This window comes from Phodopus roborovskii, unplaced genomic scaffold, assembly GCF_943737965.1.
Source record: "Phodopus roborovskii unplaced genomic scaffold, PHOROB, whole genome shotgun sequence".
NCBI classification, from domain to species: Eukaryota; Metazoa; Chordata; class Mammalia; order Rodentia; family Cricetidae; genus Phodopus; species Phodopus roborovskii.
The window spans coordinates 13022221-13041878 of NW_026126563.1; the positions used below are offsets into that span (position 1 = coordinate 13022221).

General features: G+C 42.6%; 1 protein-coding gene across 1 annotated transcript in view; it reads right to left on the reverse strand.

Moving 5' to 3' along the window:
* The window catches only part of Greb1l (GREB1 like retinoic acid receptor coactivator), a 206056-nt gene that overhangs the window by 85444 nt on the left and 100954 nt on the right, over positions 1-19658 (reverse strand). The window contains exons 2-4 of the mRNA XM_051202009.1: positions 17458-17564; positions 5208-5367; positions 4819-5016 (exon numbers count right to left, since the gene is read on the reverse strand). Coding sequence (XP_051057966.1) covers positions 4819-5016; positions 5208-5364 — 355 coding nt within the window. The 5' untranslated portion in view covers positions 5365-5367; positions 17458-17564. The remainder of the gene's footprint in view (positions 1-4818; positions 5017-5207; positions 5368-17457; positions 17565-19658) is intronic.

Below are 19658 nucleotides of genomic sequence, written 5' to 3' on the forward strand. Positions count from 1 at the left end.
GAAAAATATGAAGATTAGCTCACTAATTATAACACATGTGCCTCCTACACCACGCATTTCATAGAAGAAATTGCATACATATAGAAACGGGACTTCTGGCTTGCATCTTCTATATATGTAAAGCTGCTCCTAAAAATAGCCTTTAAGTACTTTTCTTCTAGTTACTTGCCAACACAGCCTCAGGCAATTAATTAAAAAGAAGAATGGGGTGGAAAGAGAAAACAACACCAGGCTGTCATAGGGTCAGGCAGGACTCAGTTCATGGCCAATGATGGCCACAGAAGCAAAGCAAAGTTACTAAACTCAGTTTGTGGTTATCCTGAGAATTGCGACGTTTACCTTCCAGTGTTCGTTCTACTGTAAACATTTCCTGACTATTTTCCCTAAAGTCTCATTGTCAGCTAATTAAACACATTATATAGACCAGAGGCCCTCAAAGAAAGAAAAGACATTATGTTAAGAGCAATGTTTATGGGTTTGTGTGTGTGTGCTTTGTTTTGTTTTTGTTTTTGTTTTTGTTTTTTTTTTTTTCTGAAAATAAACTGTGCCTACAAGGAGTGGTTAGCTGCAGAATCCATGACATGTGGCTGGATTTCCAGACCAACAAGATCCCAGGATCCCTCATGGCAAAGACACGAGTACTCTCTAGAGACCACTAGACCACCTCAGAGCATCCCACCGGAGGCTCTAGGCTGCTGCTGTACCAGGAAGGGAAGACAGTTGCTTGTACGAGTGGACAATGTGCTTTGCAAACTCGCCCCGCTCCGGGACTCACTTCACTTCTGAGGGCAATAATGGAAGTTTGCTCTCCTGCCATGCTCTTTTGAGACAAATGATTCTAATTAAAACACTGTGGTGGTGATAGCAGAGGGCCCTTCTTTATAAACTTCATCTGCATGTTCTTAAGAGAATAGCCAAGGTTTTCACTTCGTAGAAAGGGATTTGCATTCTCCAATTATCTCCAACTAGAAGGCACCAGAGTAAATACAAGGAGGGAAAGGATCCGTTTACTGGCACAGCAGTAAACCCAGCTAAAGTAATGAAAGCAGCTTCCAGAGGTCTCAAACCTGGAGGCTCTTCGCCTGCATAGACAATCAACTGCCTCCCAGCAGGATAGGAACCTACTCTAGTCCAATCATTTACATAAGAAATTAGCAACCAAAATTTGCCTATGAATGGCAGCCTATCAGATGTTAAGTAACTGCTTATCTAAATTGCCTCTAAAAATAGCTTTACAGCTTTAAGCCTTAGGCAAACAGAGGATCCCCAGGAACTGGAAGGTGGTATTCTCAAACAAGGCCACAGCCATTCATTCTATTGCAAGGGTTCATTACTGCTTTGTGAGCACAACTTCAGGGCTACTTTCCTTTTGAGCGGGAAGATTCTTAGATCTCCCAGGGAGCAGAATTGATAACACCAAGTGAAACCTAAAATACCAAGTTATAAACGACTTTTTATTTTAAACGCTGTCTCAGGGGAGAGTTAAGCACAGGACATGAACAACGACCAGTAGTTATGAGAATCGGAAGCATCAGAGATAGGTCTTGACCCCTTTGCTCATATTATTGCTCCTCCCTCAGTTCGATTGTACTCCGGGAGGTCAGCCTGATGGTTAGTTATAGATTTCCGAATCTGCTTCCATCTGTTTCTGAAAGAGGGTTCTAGCTTCTCTGGAGTTGTGGATTGTAGGCTGGGTATCTTTTGCTTTATGTCTGGTATCCACATGAGTGAGTACATACTATATTTGTCTTTCTGGGTCTGGGCTACCTCACTCAGGATGGTTTTTCCTAGTTCTGTCCATTTGCCTGCAAATCTAAAGATGTCATTGTTTCTGACCACTGACCATTGTGTAAATGTACCACATTTTCTTTATTCATTTTTTGGTTGAAGGGCATCTAGGTTGTTTCCAAGATCTGGGTATTATGAATAATGCTGCTATGAACATAGCTGAGCTAATGTCCTTGTGGTGTGAATGTACTCCTTTGGGTATATGCCCAACAGTGGTATTACAGGGTCTTGAGGTAGACTGATTACTAACTTTCTGAGAAATTGCCATTGATTTCCACAGTGGCTGTACAAGTTCACACTCCCACCAGCAACAGAGGAGTGTTCCCTTTTCTCCACATTCTCTCCAGTGTCACTGACTCTGTCCTGCCAATTGGGGAGCCAGCATAAGACCAAATTAGGACCCCTGAATACTGGTGACAATGGTGAGTCTTGGGCAGTATATGAGGCCACTGGCAATGGGACCAGGATCTAACTATGATGCACAAACTGACTTTGTGGAGCCCATTCCCTAAGGAGAGACACCTTGTCAGCCTTGACATGGGGTGGGGGTATGTGCCTTGGTCCTGCCTCAAAGAGGCGAGGGGGTTGACATCCTAGGGGGGGCCTTACCCTCTCTGATAAGTGGATGGGAGGTGGGATGGGGGAAAGAGAGGGGAGGAGGGAGGGGGAACTGGGATTGGAATGTAAAAAATACTAAATAATGAAATAAAATAAAACAAAATCACTATTGCCCTTTTTGGGGCTGGGGTGAAAGAATCACCCCAAATTCTGCAGCTCAGTGTGAGTTAAAGGTCAGCCTGGGTCAGAGTGAGATCCTGAGAGAAGTATAGGAAACATATCTTAACTTGGTGGGGTTTTCATTGCTATGGCTTTGCTTGTTTGTTTTCTTTGAGGCAGGTTCTCACTAGGCAGCTGTGCTATCTGGAATTCAAACTCACCCCCTCTGCCTCCCAAGTGCTGGGATTAAAGGTGTGTTGTTTTCAGGACACCAAGTTTATATCTTGATAGCTACAAATACCTTTTCCAAAAAAAAAAAAAAAAAAACCTGGTTATAAATAACGCCATTGCCAAATTGAAAACACACCCCATGTACAGGAGGACAGGGAAAACTCTCTCCCATACTTTGGGAGAAAAAATTTGGTTATTTCAAAATCATCCCCTGAAGTTTTCATTCTGGCTCTATTTAGTCATTCACATGAATTAGATTCTCAACCAGACACTACCATTTTTTAAGCACGGTTCAATGTCATTTGTAACTTGGTGAGGTGACTGCTCAGTTGAAGAAAGGATGTAACAAGAATAAATCAAGTAGAACAGCAACACAATGCTGTCACCGGCCACGTCTCCACGGGTTTAAAGGCTTACGGTACATCAGTGAGTCAATCATTTGTGGAAGCAAATGCATGGAGGTGATGTGCTGTGGGCGGGCCTAAGATGAAGAACACCTGTGAAGATACTTTCTAGGGACACTATTTTTCTAGCTTTTCCTGGATAAAACTTTAGTTTACATCAAATTGCTTGTTCTCCAAGCTTTGTCAGGGAATTGTCCTAAGATCTGGAACCTTCTTTTTCTCCTCCCCCATACCTCCTCAAGGTTTTCATGCTCTGATACCATGCAGGTGAATGTCAGTCAGCCAGAGTATAAAACCACACCCACATACTAATTATATGGGTGACCAGAACACAGCAACTAGGTAAAGGGAAGAAAATAAGACTTTAAATTGGAATATCACTGAAACCACAAAACAATGAAAATGTTAGGAACCAGGATTTCCTTATTTAAAATGTGGTTCAAAGCATGGAAGGAAATGAAGCTCACACAAACAAATAGAATGAGATCATCAGCTGCCATGATGGTGTATACGTTTAATCACAGCCCTAGGGAGGCAGAGACAGGTAAATAAATCTCTGTGAGTTGGAGGCCAGTATGTTCTATATAGTGAATTTCAGGCCAATCCACACTACATAATGAGACCCAGTGTCAAAAAACTGAGTGGGTAGGGGAGAGAGAATCAAATTACTTACATTTTTATATTCTATAACCAAGTTTTACACTTACAATATATATAAAAGATTTGTTTTTTACCTCTGCACTCAGTGAGTATACCTGTGGGTCCAGCATGATGATCAAGTAGCCAAAGGTGCCTGCCTACCAGCAAGCGTGACCCTGGCATCCCCAGGGTGGAAGGCGAGCACTTACTCCTGCAAGTTGTCCTTTGATCCATGTCTGTGCCGTGGCTCATGAGCACCCACCCACATGTGTAACACACACACACACACACACACACACACACACACACACGACATAAATAAATGTAATAAAAATGCTCTAGGTAGATAAAGAATCAGGGCATCTACATTTCTATTACTATCTTGGGGGTAACTAAAAGGACAAGAAAGATGAGACATTGTTTTAATAAAAACTCATGAGAGTGAGTTCTTACAGAATAGTGGAGAAGCCTTGACCTTTGTCCAAGCTTGCATTTGCACAGATCCTCTCAAGGAATTGGTTCAACTGTGAACCTTAGTCTACTCATCTACAAGAGTGGGTGAGTCTTACGTTTCCTGTAGACAACTGTTGTGAGCCCTAAAGAGCCCATAGGAGGGAGGGTGTTGTTGTGTGATATGTTGATGATATTCTGACAATAAAGTTTGCTTTGAATCAGAGGGCAAAGCTATTAGCTGACCAAAATTAACCATAGAGCTTTTGGAGGACTGAAGATAGAGAGACAGGAAGTAGTAGGGAGGGGCTTTGCGAGGGTCTCAACCCTTTCTGATAGAGGAAGGACAGAAGTAGGAGATCGCTGGTCACTCCTCTGCCGATTCTCTGATCATTCAGGTTCTTACCCCAATATCTGACTCCCAAGTTATTAACTGATAAAGAATATTAGATAAATGCATCAAGATATAGCCACTTATTCCTTCCAACAACGACTGGTATCCAGTCTTGAAAACCACACGGAATGATTGGAAACAGGCCAAATGAAATTACAATACAAAGCTGAAAAGAATTCAAAAGCGCAAACCTACCATCTGTAGTGCAAGACCCTTCTGGGGCAGGTTTTTGTGAATAGGGGATTGGCGGACTGTTTGAGTCAGACATTTCTTCTTCATCTTCGTCATCTTCCATTTCAGCAACTGCTACATTATTAGAAAAATCCAGGCTGCCATTTTGCGTGTAGTGGTGCACTAGATCTTTATCTAGGTCCTCCACCTTGGGTTTGACATCTGGGTAAGCAAAGAGACCAATGCAATTTAATTTTCAAAAGGATGCTTATGGAAGAAAGATTACAGGAGAAGTCCTGAAAGATATTTTTGAGGAGGGTGAGACTGGCATTTTTAACACTTGAGTTCCCAGGATTTGGCGTTCCCACTTCTTTTGAGAGGGGTCTAGAAATGCATGCAATTAAGAAACTTACCTGCAGACGAGAAAGGGTGCTGATCCGGGTCCAAGTAAAGCTGGGAGAAGATTGGCCGTGGGACTACACTACTACATCTGAGCGAGGCTTCTATGGAGTTGTGTAGAGCTTCCTCAAATCTAGCAGATTTCAGCTGCCCAGCATATGAGTTCCCCATGGTCTGTACCATCACATCCCAAAGAAAACGAGAAAGGGAAAATTTGTGTTAGATGTGTATGCCCTAAAATTACATGTATGGGGCTAGAGAGATGTCTTACTGGCTGTTCTTACAGAGGACCTGGGTTTGTTTCCCAGCACCCACATGGTGTCTCACAACCCTCTGATGCCCTCTTCTGGCCGCCATGGGCATTGCACATACACTCATGCAGGTAAAATACACACATAAAATAATCAAAAGAAAATGTAAGTGTATGTCTGGCAAATAAAAGTGTTATTCATATAGTTAGGTGAAATGTATGAAATATATTCTTTTCGTTTGCTTTTTGAGACAGGGTTTCTCTGTGTAGACCTAACTGTCCTGGAACTCACTCTCTAGACCAGGCTGACCTCGAACTCACAGAGATCCGCCTGCCTCTGTCTCCCGACTGCTGGAATTAAAGGCGTGCACCACCACTGCCTGGCATGAAATATACTCTTGATCTAGCTGTCAAAATGGCTCAGTGGGTAAAGTTGGTTGCTGCCACATGGAGCCCACATGGTAGAAGGGAAGAGCCAAGAGATTCTTGTAAGTCTTCCTCAGGCCTCCACATGTGTGCTGTGTCAGGCTCATGGTAGCACATGATCATGAATGTGTAAACACACATTTAAAAAAAGTTTATAGTTAAAGGAAAAGAAATCTAGTGTAAGTCATCTGTTACATTGCTTTACAGTCAAGGCCTATCTGAGCCCCTGCAGAAGATCTCATAACCCAACCTCTCCCACCAGCAAGGCAAGATCACCCTGTCAGTTATGAAGCCTAGCCTGCTGAACAATGGGAACACACCTTCCTCTCACATTTGGGCCACAACAACCTTAGATCAGCTCTTCTAGCAGCATCTGAGTAAATATCTAATCACTGCTCCCTCTAAGACTCCTGGAGAAACAAAACTTAAGTCTTACCCAAGCCCTGAAAGCAATATCTGTGCACTCATCCAAAGAACCCGTTTCTGTGATGCTACCATTCATCTACGTAAAAAGCATTGCTCCATTTGTATCATCTGAATGCCTTCTTTGGTACCCTTCAGTAAAGCGAACGGTAATACGTTTGGAGCCACAGCCTACATTGACCAATAATTCCCAAGTGGTCCAGGTGGTCCCATGATCCTTTCAGTGGTCCATGAAGTAAAAAACATTTTCAAGGCTGGAGAGATGGTTGAGGGGTTAAGAGTACTCTTGCAGAGGACCCCAGTTCAACTCCCAGCATCCACATGATGGCTTACAACCAACCATCTGTAACTCCAGCTCCAGGGGCTTGATGCCCTCTTCTGACAGGTACACATGTAATATGCAGACAAAATAACCAGACATATAAGATAAAATGGACATTAAATTTTTTTTCAAACTATTACTAGAGAATGTGTTTGCCTAGCCTAAAAAAAATTAATAAAAAGAAAAAGGTTCTTATACACACAGAGACAGACAGACAGACAGACACACACACACACACACACACACACACACACACACACTATTTGTTGATAAAGTGAACTGTTTGCTATTAACCTTGAAAATACATATCTACAAAGTTGGTCAGTTTTAGTTTCCAGTGTGAATAAGCTATCCAGACAGAACCTCAGTGGGGTCCTCAATGGCTCTCAGGATTACAAAAGGTGCTGAGATCAAAGTTAAGAAGTATTGGGCTAGACAGTAGACTGTGTGCAATATAACAATCACTTAGACCACCAGGAGATAGTGGCACACGCCTTTAGTCCTAACACTCGGGAGGCAGAGGCAGGTGGATCTCTGTGACTTCGAGGCCAGCCTGATCTACAAAGTGAGTTCCAGGACAGCCAGGGTTACAAAGAGAAACCCTGTCTCAAAGAAACCAAAAAAATTTACTTACTCCTCAGTATGACCTCTTTTCACTTCACAAACTAAAAAACAAAACAAAGGGAGCCGAAGAGAGATGGCTCAGCTGAGAGCACTTAAGTTAGGGTCTCAGCACGCACGTTGGGAGGTTCTTAATGGCTGTAAACCTAGCTCTCAGGGATGCGATGCTCTTCTGACCTCCTCCCACACCAGCATCTCTCTCCATTACGTAGCTCTGGCTCCTGGAACTCACTGTGTAGACCAGACTGGCTTCAAACTCCCAGAGATGCACTTGCCTCTGCCCCCAAGTGCTAGGATTAAAGGTGTGTGCCACCACACCCGGCTTCTCTCATTTCAAGACAGATAATTTTGGTACTATTTTAGTTCTATTTTCTCCAAAAGGAAAGAGACAGATTTTATTCTCATCTGCGATGTCAACTCAGATAGACTTCTTGTGTGGAGTACCAGAAGAATGAACTGGAAGAACATCAGGGGTAGGAAAGGCCGAGTCCAGAAGGGCGATGTACAACACAAGCCCAGTTTCTCTCAGATTTCAAGAGCTCCACAGCAGACTGTGTTGTCCCTGAGCTGTGAGCTGCTGAAGCACTGCAGAAAAAACACACAGCTCCTGTAACCGCAGCAGTGTGCAGTGTGAGCTGCAGTGAGCCAGTGGGCTTCCACAGCAGTGTGCAGTATGAACTGCAGTGAGCCAGTGGGCTTCCACAGCAGTGTGCAGTACAAGCTGCAATGAGCCAGTGGACTTCCACAGCAGTGTGACCTCCAGTGAGCCAGTGGACTTCCACAGCAGTGTGCAGTGTGAGCTTCAGTGAGCCAGTGGGCTTCCACAGCAGTGTGAGCTGCAGTGAGCCAGTGGGCTTCCACAGCAGTGTGAGCTGCAGTGAGCCAGTGGGCTTCCACAGCAGTGTGCAGTACAAGCTGCAATGAGCCAGTGGACTTCCACAGCAGTGTGACCTCCAGTGAGCCAGTGGACTTCCACAGCAGTGTGCAGTGTGAGCTGCAGTGAGCCAGTGGGCTTCCACAGCAGTGTGAGCTGCAGTGAGCCAGTGGGCTTCCACAGCAGTATGCAGTGTGAGCTGCAGTGAGCCAGTGGGCTTCCACAGTAGTGTGCAGTGTGAGCTGCAGTGAGCCAGTGGACTTCCACAGCAGTGTGAGCTGCAGTGAGACAGTGGGCTTCCACAGCAGTGTGCAGTGTGAGCTGCAGTGAGCCAGTGGGCTTCCACAGCAGTGTGCAGTACAAGCTGCAGTGAGCCAGTAGACTTCCACAGCAGTGTGAGCTGCAGTGAGACAGTGAGCTTCCACAGCAGTGTGCAGTACAAGCTGCAACGAGCCAGTGGACTTCCACAGCAGTGTGAGCTGCAGTGAGACAGTGGGCTTCCACAGCAGTATGCAGTGTGAGCTGCAGTGAGCCAGTGGGCTTCCACAGCAGTGTGCAGTGTGAGCTGCAATGAGCCAGTGGACTTCCACAGCAGTGTGAGCTGCAGTGAGCCAGTGAGCTTCCACAGCAGTGTGCAGTGTGAGCTGCAATGAGCCAGTGGGCTTCCACAGCAGTGTGAGCTGCAATGAGCCAGTGGGCTTCCACAGCAGTGTGCAGTGTGAGCTGCAGTGAGCCAGTGGGCTTCCACAGCAGTGTGCAGTACAAGCTGCAGTGAGCCAGTGGGCTTCCACAGCAGTGTGCAGTGTGACCTCCAGTGAGCCAGTGGGCTTCTCAAACTTCTTACATACTCCTGTGCTTTGGAGGAAAAGCCGGGTACTTTTTGCCAACTTTCCTTTAAAAAATTATTTTGATTTTCTATGTATAAATGTTTTATTTGTGCCTGGTGTCCCAGGCTGTCAGTTCTGGAGCTGAAGGAAAGATGGTTGAGCTGTGGGTGCTAGAAATGAAACCCCAGTCCTTGAAAGAACAGTCAGTGCTCACTGCAGCTCACACTGCACACTGCTATCACTCTCAACGTAGTCAATTAAAAAGTAATTACTATGGATTTAAAAGATGTGTTAATATCTTTTAATTTTTAATCAGTTTCATCTTTTATAAAAAGGATACGCCTAAAACATACAACATTTGACCAAAAGTTGGGTGCATACTTGCTATCCAATTAAAAATGGTAAGTGAAAGATAACATACAGTCATACAAAAATGAAATTTTTGTAAATTACTTGGGTTTTTGGCAAAGCCTTTATGACATCATGTAAGTGCATTAAATATTTAAATTGTCTAAATCTCAAAACAATTTGTTTTTTAATAGCAATGTTTGATCAAACAAGATTGGTGTTGGGAGAGAAATGTGCTGTGGCCCTAGTCTGTTTTGAGCTTAAGCCAATAACAATTATTTTACCTTTCTTCTTTGCTAACAAGAGAAAACTCCCAGGAATTAACACCATGTCAGTTACAGGGATGTCTTACCCAGGGTCAGTGGAGTAGCTAAGGTCTTTCTTCAGAGCACAAAGTGCCTGGAACACTCATCTCTCTCAGCCCACTGCCAGTCTGACAAATTATCTGATGTTGCACATCTTGGAAACCTACATTCTCCAGAAGGTATTTTCAGTTAAATAATAAAAATTACATAATCTTTACATTGTTTTAGTGTGAGTGTTTTGCCTGAATGAATGAATGAATGAATGAATGAATGCGCATGCTTGGTGCTGGCAGAGGTCTACAGAAGCCACTGGGTACCCTGGAATTGGGGTTACAGATGGTAGAGAGCTGCCATGGTGGGTGACCTCAGTGCTTTCAGCTACTGAACCATCTCTCCAGCCCCCAAAGCACAACATCTTAATTCTGTCCCCTGTTTGTTTAAGAAGTAAATACCAGATTCATATACACAGGGAAAACAAATAAATGCTAAATGCTGTGAATGAAGACATTGAATCAACAGAGCAATGGGAAGTGAGCTTCACCATCAACAGAGCGATGGGAAGTGAGCTTCACCGTCCGTCATGTATTCAAGTAGAGACAAGAAGAAGTGAACTCCCTGCTCAGACTTCGTGTAAGAGGGAGCAGAAGTTTGTTTTTTGTTTCTCTTTTGGTTTTTCCGAGACAGGGTTTCTCTGTGTGGCTGTGGATCCAGTCCTGGAACTAGCTCTGTAGACCAGGCTGGCCTTAAACTCACAGAGATCCATCTGCCTCTGCCTCCCGAGTGCTGGGATTAAAGGCGTGCGCCACATTCCCGGTGAGGGAGCAGCATTTTAAAATCATGAAGGGTGACAGAAGGGACTCAGGATTTCTTTATCACTAACTGTGATGCCCTTGGGAGCCTGATGCCACTCAACCTGAGGCCAAAGGAAGCCTTTCCAGTATAACAGATCATAAATACCATACATAATATGTATATGTGTCCCTGAAATTATTGGCATTTATCACTGTAACTTGGAACCCCAATGCCCAAGATGAGGGAAGACCTGATAGAATGTTAGGAGGGAATAAAGGAATTTAGTCAGAAAATGGAGAAACATGGCTGGGTGGTGGCAGTGGTGCACACCTTTAATTCCAACACTCAAGAGGCAGAGGCAGGCGGATCTCTGTGAGTTCCAGGCCCGCCTGGTCTGAAAAACTACACAGAGAAACCCTGTCTTGAAAGATCAAAAAGATTAAAAAAAAAGAAAGAAAGAAAATGGAGAGACATTTTGCAAAATTAAATAAAATGCAACAAGAAAGCAGACATGACATTGACTTCCTTGTTACACACCTCTCAGGTGCTAACGGCTACTCTGGTGACCCTGAGGAACCGTCTAAGAAAGAGATGGTAGACAGTGTGGCCCTGTCGGTACTACTGATTCTCCTTGAGCGCAGACGGAACCCGGTAGAAACCCATGCTACCATGGTGCTTGCCTTTTCCTTTCCCATAGAAAGGAAGGCTGGGGAGGTGGGGTGAGGGCAAGCAGGCATCATCTATGTCTGGTGAAGAAAAGAAAAGCTGGGGACATAGTTTTAGCTATTGCTTCCAGACCTCTTAATTTTTTCTCTCCTTCAAATGAAAGGGAAAATAGCATACTACCAAGCACTAACAGGCCATGTCAAAAGATAAAGGAGTCCCCATGAATGGCTCCCATGGGCCACAGAACATTGACCAATGCATATTTACAATTTCTGCTACTCAAGAAGGAAAGCATGATTCCTCTTAGAAAAGCAAACAAAAACCAAAGCAAAATACCTAATGAGCTGAGCACTATTACAAGGGAAGGGAAGGGGAGGGAAGGGAAGGGGAAGGAAGGAGGGAAGGGGAGGCAAGGGGAGGCAAGGGAAGAGAAGGGAAGAAGGGGAGGGGAGAGAATGGAAGAGGAAGGGAGGGGAGGGAAGGGATAAAGGGGAGGGGAGGGGAGAGAAGGGGAGGGAAGGGAAAGGGAGGGGAGGGGAGGGAAGGAGGTTTCCTTAGTTTACAGCGCTCCTGCTGTGTTTCACAGCAACTTTGTTGTCAGTGAGCGGTTTTTGTGAATGAAGATTTCCAGCTAAAATACGTGCAACAAATGCTAGAAGTACAAAATCATGACTTTGCAACTACTCAGTGTTCATGTAGGCAGTGCTGATAGGTGAGAGCATCAAGCAGAAGGTTGAGGGGAGCTTCATGCTGAAGAACTTTGGCTGTCACCTCTTGGACCCATGGATTAAGCACAGAGTCCTGATGTGAGGTAGACACACTGCCTTCCTCCCCAAGGCGACAAGGTAAGTGAAGCACACATGCCACCCAGGAAGTATCCCGCCAAGACGTGTGGCAGATCTAGTCAGGTCCCCGAGGGAGCTGTGTGATGGATGGGGCACATAAAACCACAGGAAACAAACAGAATCCGAGCCTGGTTTTTGCAAAAGGACAGTCATCCCCTTTTTAAATTAAGATTCAAATTTAAACTTTAAAAGGGGCCATCTCTTTTTGTTCCAGTGTGCTGTTTGAAACAGGAAATGGCGACGGTGGTCGCATGCAGTGGTGTGCACTTACATAGTAACGCTCCCCGGGTCCCCGAGAGTCTATGCTATATGGTAAAACGGGAGGGGCCGATAGTGAGGATGGTGTGTCAAAGCTTTCGGCCGGGGTGGATACATGTGGGGTCTTTGTTGACATCTCTGTTTTGAGATATTTTAAAGGCTGAATTTATTGACTCTGTGGGTATGGACATAGTATAGAAAAGGAGATGGCCACTTACTAGATTTTTGTTTCCTCTGTCCTTACAGACTTTGTCACACACTTCCCACACCCCAGCCAGCTATCATGAAAGAGGCTGGGAAATCAATTCCTGGCCTACAGTTTCCTGGATGATACTGGTCAGCTTCATCTCTCATTGGTGAAATGGAGCCAAGATGGCCAATCCCTTGGCTTTTATGAGACTAACAGAGACTCTGAATATATTGAGTCAAAATGGGCCTGTGTAGTATCATGTGCATAAGGGGCTAGTAGTTTTGGTGTCTCAACATTTGCAACATTTAGATCACTAAGAGAAGACTAACTGTTCCCTTTGAGCGGGTTGGGTGTCACAGTAGGTACTAGGGCATGAGCCACTCACACATAGCTATCGTGTTGCGTGATAGATTCTATGCTCTTTCTTCCCAAATGTGAGGCTAGAGCTCAGGGGCAGAGAGTGTTCTCAGCATGCGGAGACCATGGGCTCTGTTGCTGTTTGAGTGATATATGCAGCTCTCAGACAAACACACCAACCTCAATTCTTAGAGGTTCATATGGGGCCTCCCTCCCCAAACTAAAGACAAACACACATTCACAACTCACTTTCTTCGAATTATACTGTATTTAGTTACTGGTGCTGGGATTCAATCCCAGTCCTGTATGCTAGGTATGTGCTTTGCTACTGAGCTAAATCTCAGCTCTGTTTATCCTTTTAAATAGACATTGCTATCCTTAGTTATTTGTATTAGCTGAGCTTAGTATTTGTTTGACTCCTTTATTTGATTGTGGGTTTTTTTTTTGTTTTGTTTTGTTTTGTTTTGTTTTTGGAAGGGGTAGATATTTTGTGAAACTAGAATTGAGTAAAAGAAGGGGGGATTGAATTTTTGTGTGTCTTATCCAATTATATATTAAGCAGATTTGAAGCAATGCTATTTCTTTCTAAGCACATTCCAATAAAGCATAAAGCTAAGTACACATTCAAAATAAACCTGTTATATTGAATATTTATCTAACCTGCTTGCTGAAGATCTGAAAAGCTGGGCATATGACTTTAATCCCAGCACTCAGGAGGCAAAGGCAGGCAGATCTCTGAGTTCAAACCCAGCTGGTCTACAGAATGAGTTCCAGGACACCCAGGGCTACACAGAGAAACCCTGCCTCAAACACCCAAACAAAACAAGACGATGCTTTGGCCTCTTCGTACATCTAAACGAGATTAGGGAATGTCTATTTTGACAGGTTCTGAAGACAAAAGTTCTGGATTTTGTTTTTGTTTTTTTTTTTTTGTTTTTTTTTTGTTTTTTTTTTTTTTAAAGAAGCCTTAGTAACTTAATTCTAAATTCTTAATTCTAACATTTTCAGCACATACACAAATATCCTCAGTAATTACGGAAATAATCACTGTGACGTACCCAGCCAATTCATAGTGATAGGAAGATGAAGCAGAACACTGCTTCTCTCTGTAACAAAGGGACACAATGTTCTTACTGGGAACCTTCCTGTAAAACAAACGTATTTTGTCAGGACTCTCTGGAACTGGCATAATTTCTGCCTGACCCCCACCATGTCACCAGAGACCAGTTTTTCAATAGGGAGAAAAGTCAATAACTGAGAACAAAAAACATTAAATAATGAGAAAAGCTTCCAAAGTGTGGGCCACCACATCCATCAGGACAATCGTGACTCCGGAGAAGGGACTTCTGTGGGGACTAAGATTTGCATAAAACTCCAGAGGAAAAAGCTAATTTCCCAACTGCAAAGGCAATTTTTAAAGATACCACTAAAATGACTTTCTAAATGTCAATGGTAATTATGAAAGTATAGCAGCAAAGGCAAAGATAATGACATTTTTAAATTTCTTATTTAGCCATCCCCAACCATTTTTTAAAAATGATTGTTTAGAGAGTGAGCTTTAACTCATTAGATGTGTTGTTTGGTTTGAGGTAATGGTGGGTTACCTAATCTAGAAACAGGGTCCCCTTATCCTGCACTTGGGTAAGAATTAAAACTGCAGAGAAAGTTGAAGAAACCTAGGCTCAAAGCAAGAACAGTAAAACACACATACATCCAAGGCCAGCAAACAAACTGAGCTTCAGAATCAGCAAAATCTGATCATTTTTCTGAGATACTGTCATCAAACATCTTCTTTTCCAATGAGATATGAGTTTGGGGCTTTTTACAAATCCACCTGCATTTTGCAGCTGTGAAGCAACACATTCTGCTGTACTTTGGAGAACACTAAATAAAAGGAGGACACAGCTTCACAGAGGACGAACCTCCTGTCAGGGCGTGGAGTTCCTGCTTCAGCTCCCCCCCACTCCCCACCCCCACGCCACAACTCCCTCCCCCCAGCCATCAGTCTTTCGTTATCTTATTAACTCTGCTGATTGCACTTGTCAGATTTGCCACAATTTCAATGCTACTTAAACAGCTGTGCGTTTTCTCTAGGCAATTATCAGTCCCCGCACTCACGTTTCTAAATTAGCTGTTGAAAGGAGCTTTAACCTTGAGAAAATAGACACTCATGTATGTGTTCCTTGAACAGAGCTGTTGTTATTGAAAGGATTGGAAAAAAGTCTCATGCCTGTAGCTAGTAAATACGTTAACTACAACACTAATTTACAAAATTTACCAATTTAACAAGGCCTATCATACTCATGGCTTTTCTTAATTTTACATATTGACATATATACTTTCTTTCTATATCTGTATATATGCATAATACATAAAGCGAAATATCAAAATACTGCCAAAGCCTCATACCACTCTGCCATTACCTATTTACCAGGAGGCGTTACCTATCTTTGAAGGTATTCACAGGCCATCCAGATCTCTCCGAAGTCACTACTGAAGCAAGCAGACCTCTCACAACAAACAGATTCTCTACCCTCCTTTCAAAGACAGCATCCATCATCCATCCCTTCTTGTATGGCCGTTCTTTGTCAGTTCTGGGACAGGACCAAAGGCCTCACATGCTAGGCAATTGCTCTACCTCTGGACTATACAACAGAGCATTTTTATTCTTGGCTTTGACATTGGTTGTTGTTTTTTTTTTTTTCCTTCCTGATACAATATATATGAGAAAAAAGAAAAACATTCAGGGGGAAGTGTGGGATTTGTGGTTATTCATCAGCTTATAGTCCCCTCCCATCAACCGTTAACAGTTAAAATTAAAAGTCTATAAGATAGGGCTGTAGTTCAGTGGTTGAAATCTTGCCTAGTATGCATAAGGTACTGAGTTCAATCCCCAGAGTCACACGTATACATAGAAAATAATAAGAACTAAAAATTTAAAAACCTGTGAGCCAGAAACATCTTCATGTTTCATGTATGCCCTCTATCAATAAGTTAAAAGTGAATTAAAAGATGACTTTTGGTATTTGAAAACGGTTTAGTAACAGTTTTCTGTGTACATGAAAGATCTAAAGCATGTAGAATAATTTTTAAATTAATGTGACCAGCTCCCTACCCAAACACTCCCCTGCTTTCTGTTCCAAGAAAAGAAAAGGGGAAAAAAAAAAGGTGGTAATTCAACAGTGCAAAATTCTTCCTTGTGACAGAAACATTAAAATGATAAACGCTCTGGAAAGTGAAGTACGCTTCAAATCCTAACTACTCTTTCAGACCTATGCTGAGTCTAACAGTCCTCACTAACATTTGGTGAGGATTATCCTTCCATTAGACAAAAGCTAGCGCTCCTCAGATAAATCAGGAGTTATTGCCATGAGACTCATAAAACCTTTTCACAACACAGATTTCCAAGGGAATCCTTTAAGGTTTTAGGAGGCTACTCCTTTTACTAAGTAACAAAATACGCCCCATGGTGTCTTGCTGACCCCACTCAGCTGTCCTCTGACCTCTTCAACTGTTGAAGCCTAACGCCAGGGCCCACAGATTTTGCCTCCCATATCAAAAGGCTAATGTTGCTTCCTCCTAGCACCTGGTGAAACAAAATGCAACAGTTATCGCTCTCCCTTCTGTCCCCCCAACCCCCAACCACTTCCCAGATGTTAGGCCAATACTGGGTTTCAGTGTCTTCCTTCGTGGTCACCACTAAGGGACAAACAGGGGCTGTGCTGAAGTGGGAATGACCCTCTTGTTTTCTCTGGTCCCGAAAGGACACAATAGGTCATAAAAAGGAAAAGATCTTTGGCCTCCTCTGAAAACACCGGGCTGTTTAAACGCATGGCCCACTTCCCCCGAAGCGGAGCGGAGAGTCTGCCCTAAGTTCCTTCCAAAAGCCGAGTCAGCTAAACAGTCATTCTAAACCTAACAAGTTTCCCCTTGGTATTGGAAGAGGGTGAACCAGTACCGCCCTTTCCCCTCTGAATTAAAAGTCTTCTAAGAGTAAAGCCAGAAACATCTTACTAAAACCTCGGTAGCACAGTATCATGTGAATTTTAAATATATGTGATCACTAAATACAGGTTGGGTTTTTCTGTATGACCAAGAGCCGTGAAGTCTCTTATCAGATAACTGGAAAGAAAATTATTATCACCAAAGAGGAACTAAAAAGTGCATTCTTGGAGGGAGTGAGGGTGAGTATGATTAAGACATAGTGTAAAATTTCAAATAATAAAAAAAAAAAAGAAAAAAATTCAAACCAAGATGTGAAAAATAAACTTTTTAAAGAGATTTATTTTTATCTGAGTGTATGCGTGTGCGTGTCTGAGTGTGGGATGCCATGTGTATGGATGCCACGGAGGCCATAAAAGGCCCGTGCAAAAGCCTCTTGGAGCTGGCGTTTCAGGTGGGGCACCTGGCGTGGCCGATGGGAAAACCTCCGTCCTCCCAAGAAGCCTGAGTGCTCCTACCCACCCAGCCTTCTCTTTAGCCCTTGAGTTCACAGTTTTTCAATTTATGTAGACAGGAAATACAGAGTGAGTTGGGGGGTGGGGAAATCCTATTTCTGAGTAAATCTAACTGGAGCATTGAGAAGATGGAGAGCAGATAGGCATCAGGCGGGGAAGAACATCTAAGGGTGGAGGGCACACAAGCACCCACTTAGCTAGTTTAAGGGCCAAACCCAGTTGCTTTATTTAATCTGTAAAGCAATCAAACAAAATCAATTTGACAATGCAAAGTTTGAGAAGAGGAACACAGTCATACACTACCTTGGTTCATACATTAACATTTTTGAATCATGTTCACGGTTAAGCTAGGCAGTCAACATCTCAGGGAGCTTGTCTGAAATCACAATGTTCTTCAGGGTCCTTTGCACCTATAAAAACATATAATGCACGAAACCACAAGTTATTTCCAAGTGTCCTTTATTCTACAATATAATAATCTATATATCTAAAATTCTACAAAATCACAGATGTTACCAGAGCCTACCTAGCTCTACTCATTAAAAGGGGAAATATAAAGATGCTCCCTCTTCCTAAGGCCCCCAAACAACCTCCCTCAAATATATATCCAAAGTGATTTGTTTCTGTTAGGTCCCCACCCTTTCCTCAGGGCAAGCTGGACAGGTCACCATAACAGTAAAAGTCCACAAACTGTTTCTATTTCGGAATAGAATTAGTGTAAGATAACTTTTCTTATTTGGGAGTGTTTGGGAATTTTACAATCCCTGATGTTTGTCTAAAATTAATTTATTCAAAGATATATAAAAAGGTCTTGTATAATTAATACTGAAATAATATTTTTGTGCTTTTTGAAAATCTGAAACGATTTCCAGGAAGAAAACTTGCAAGAAGAGAAAGAACTATTTCCTACCTTTCTGAGCAGTGCATTTCTAGGAGATATTAATTATAATTATCTACAGTTGGTTGAATGGTCTGCCCATTATGTAAATTATGGTCGATGTAAATTATTGCATGAAAAATATGATAAATAGGTAAAGCCTTAAATGAAGTAAACACCTTGTCATTCATTTTTATATATAACTTAGAAGTAATTCTTAATGTGTCTAAAAAGTAAACTAAAGAGTCTCAGTTTTGTAAGAATGTACTAAGTGCAATATGAATGTTTATAACAGTAAAATACATGAAGTCATGTATAAGAAAATGTTTTTGTACTTTCTTTTTTATGTCAACTTGAAAGAGAGGAAAGAAACATTTCAGATTTGGGGATAAAAACATTTGTCTTACCCTCTCATTATTGGAAGAATGCCTTCTCACAAAAGAATAGTGAAAAATACAGGCCCTGGATTTCCGAGCTCACACACTTCCCATGCACACATGCACAAACAGCATCTTCTGGAATCGGGAACCTTCCCACCTAATCCAAACCCAAGATTACCCCAGATGGTCAATGAGGTCAAACTGCATTACTGCTGATGAGAACTGCCTGACTCTGCAAGCACCTTAATGATTTTTAAAAAGGTCAATAATCCAATTCCAATAGCTTTGGAGTCTAAAATTGCTAATTTTTAGCCACGTGCTGCACACTTCACCTGCTAGTAATGACATTTTTGTATTTTCTTCTAATTACACTCAAAGCTAAGACCTTTGGCCCTGGGCCACAGACCCCTATTCAGGCTGCACACATTTTCTTAAAGGGCCCGGCCCTTTGTTGTCATTCTTCCTCTTTCATTTATTATTTACGCCCACGGAGAAGGAGATACTTCCAACCATCTCAGCCCCTTTGCCTTTCAACCGATGGGCATTTTCATAGACAAATGCCAAAGCATTTGACAAAATCGTTTTTGTTTTTCAGTTACATTGTCCTCTCCTCTCCCATCTTCTATCCCTAGGCAGCCTCCTTCCCTCTCTGTCCCACAGGAGGGACTTTATACGAGTAAGGATTTACACACTGTGACCATTCCCAGCAAAACGAGTCCAATACGAACCTCCAACATCTGACAGATCAATAAAAATTATATATTTTCTTCCACCACAGAACCCATTAAATGAAATTGGAGATAATTTAAAATAACTTAAAACCCGCCCTCAGCCTCCATTAAAGCACAGAACTTTCAGTACCCACCCACTGCCTCCCCTGGCCCCCACAGAAGTGCCAAAAAGCATTTAGAAGCCAAACTTTTCAAGTATTTTAACGTCTACTAGCTACCCATTGCTTATAAAAAAGAAAGGAGAGAAAAGGAAAAAAGAGAAAAGTAAACCAAAATGGCTAAACATTCAATGTTTAGCTTAATCTTTAAAACATTTTAGAGCAAAACCTTCATGCACCATCTCTACCATTATTGTCATTTCCCAACACTTTCTCCACATATACATACTTATATATGTCCACACATGCACACTTTGGAAATCAGAAGCACAAAACTGTTATGTTACCATGATGTAGATCACTCCCTCAGACCACAACAAGCCACCAAAAGATTCTGAGCTGCAAGATGTGTGTAAAC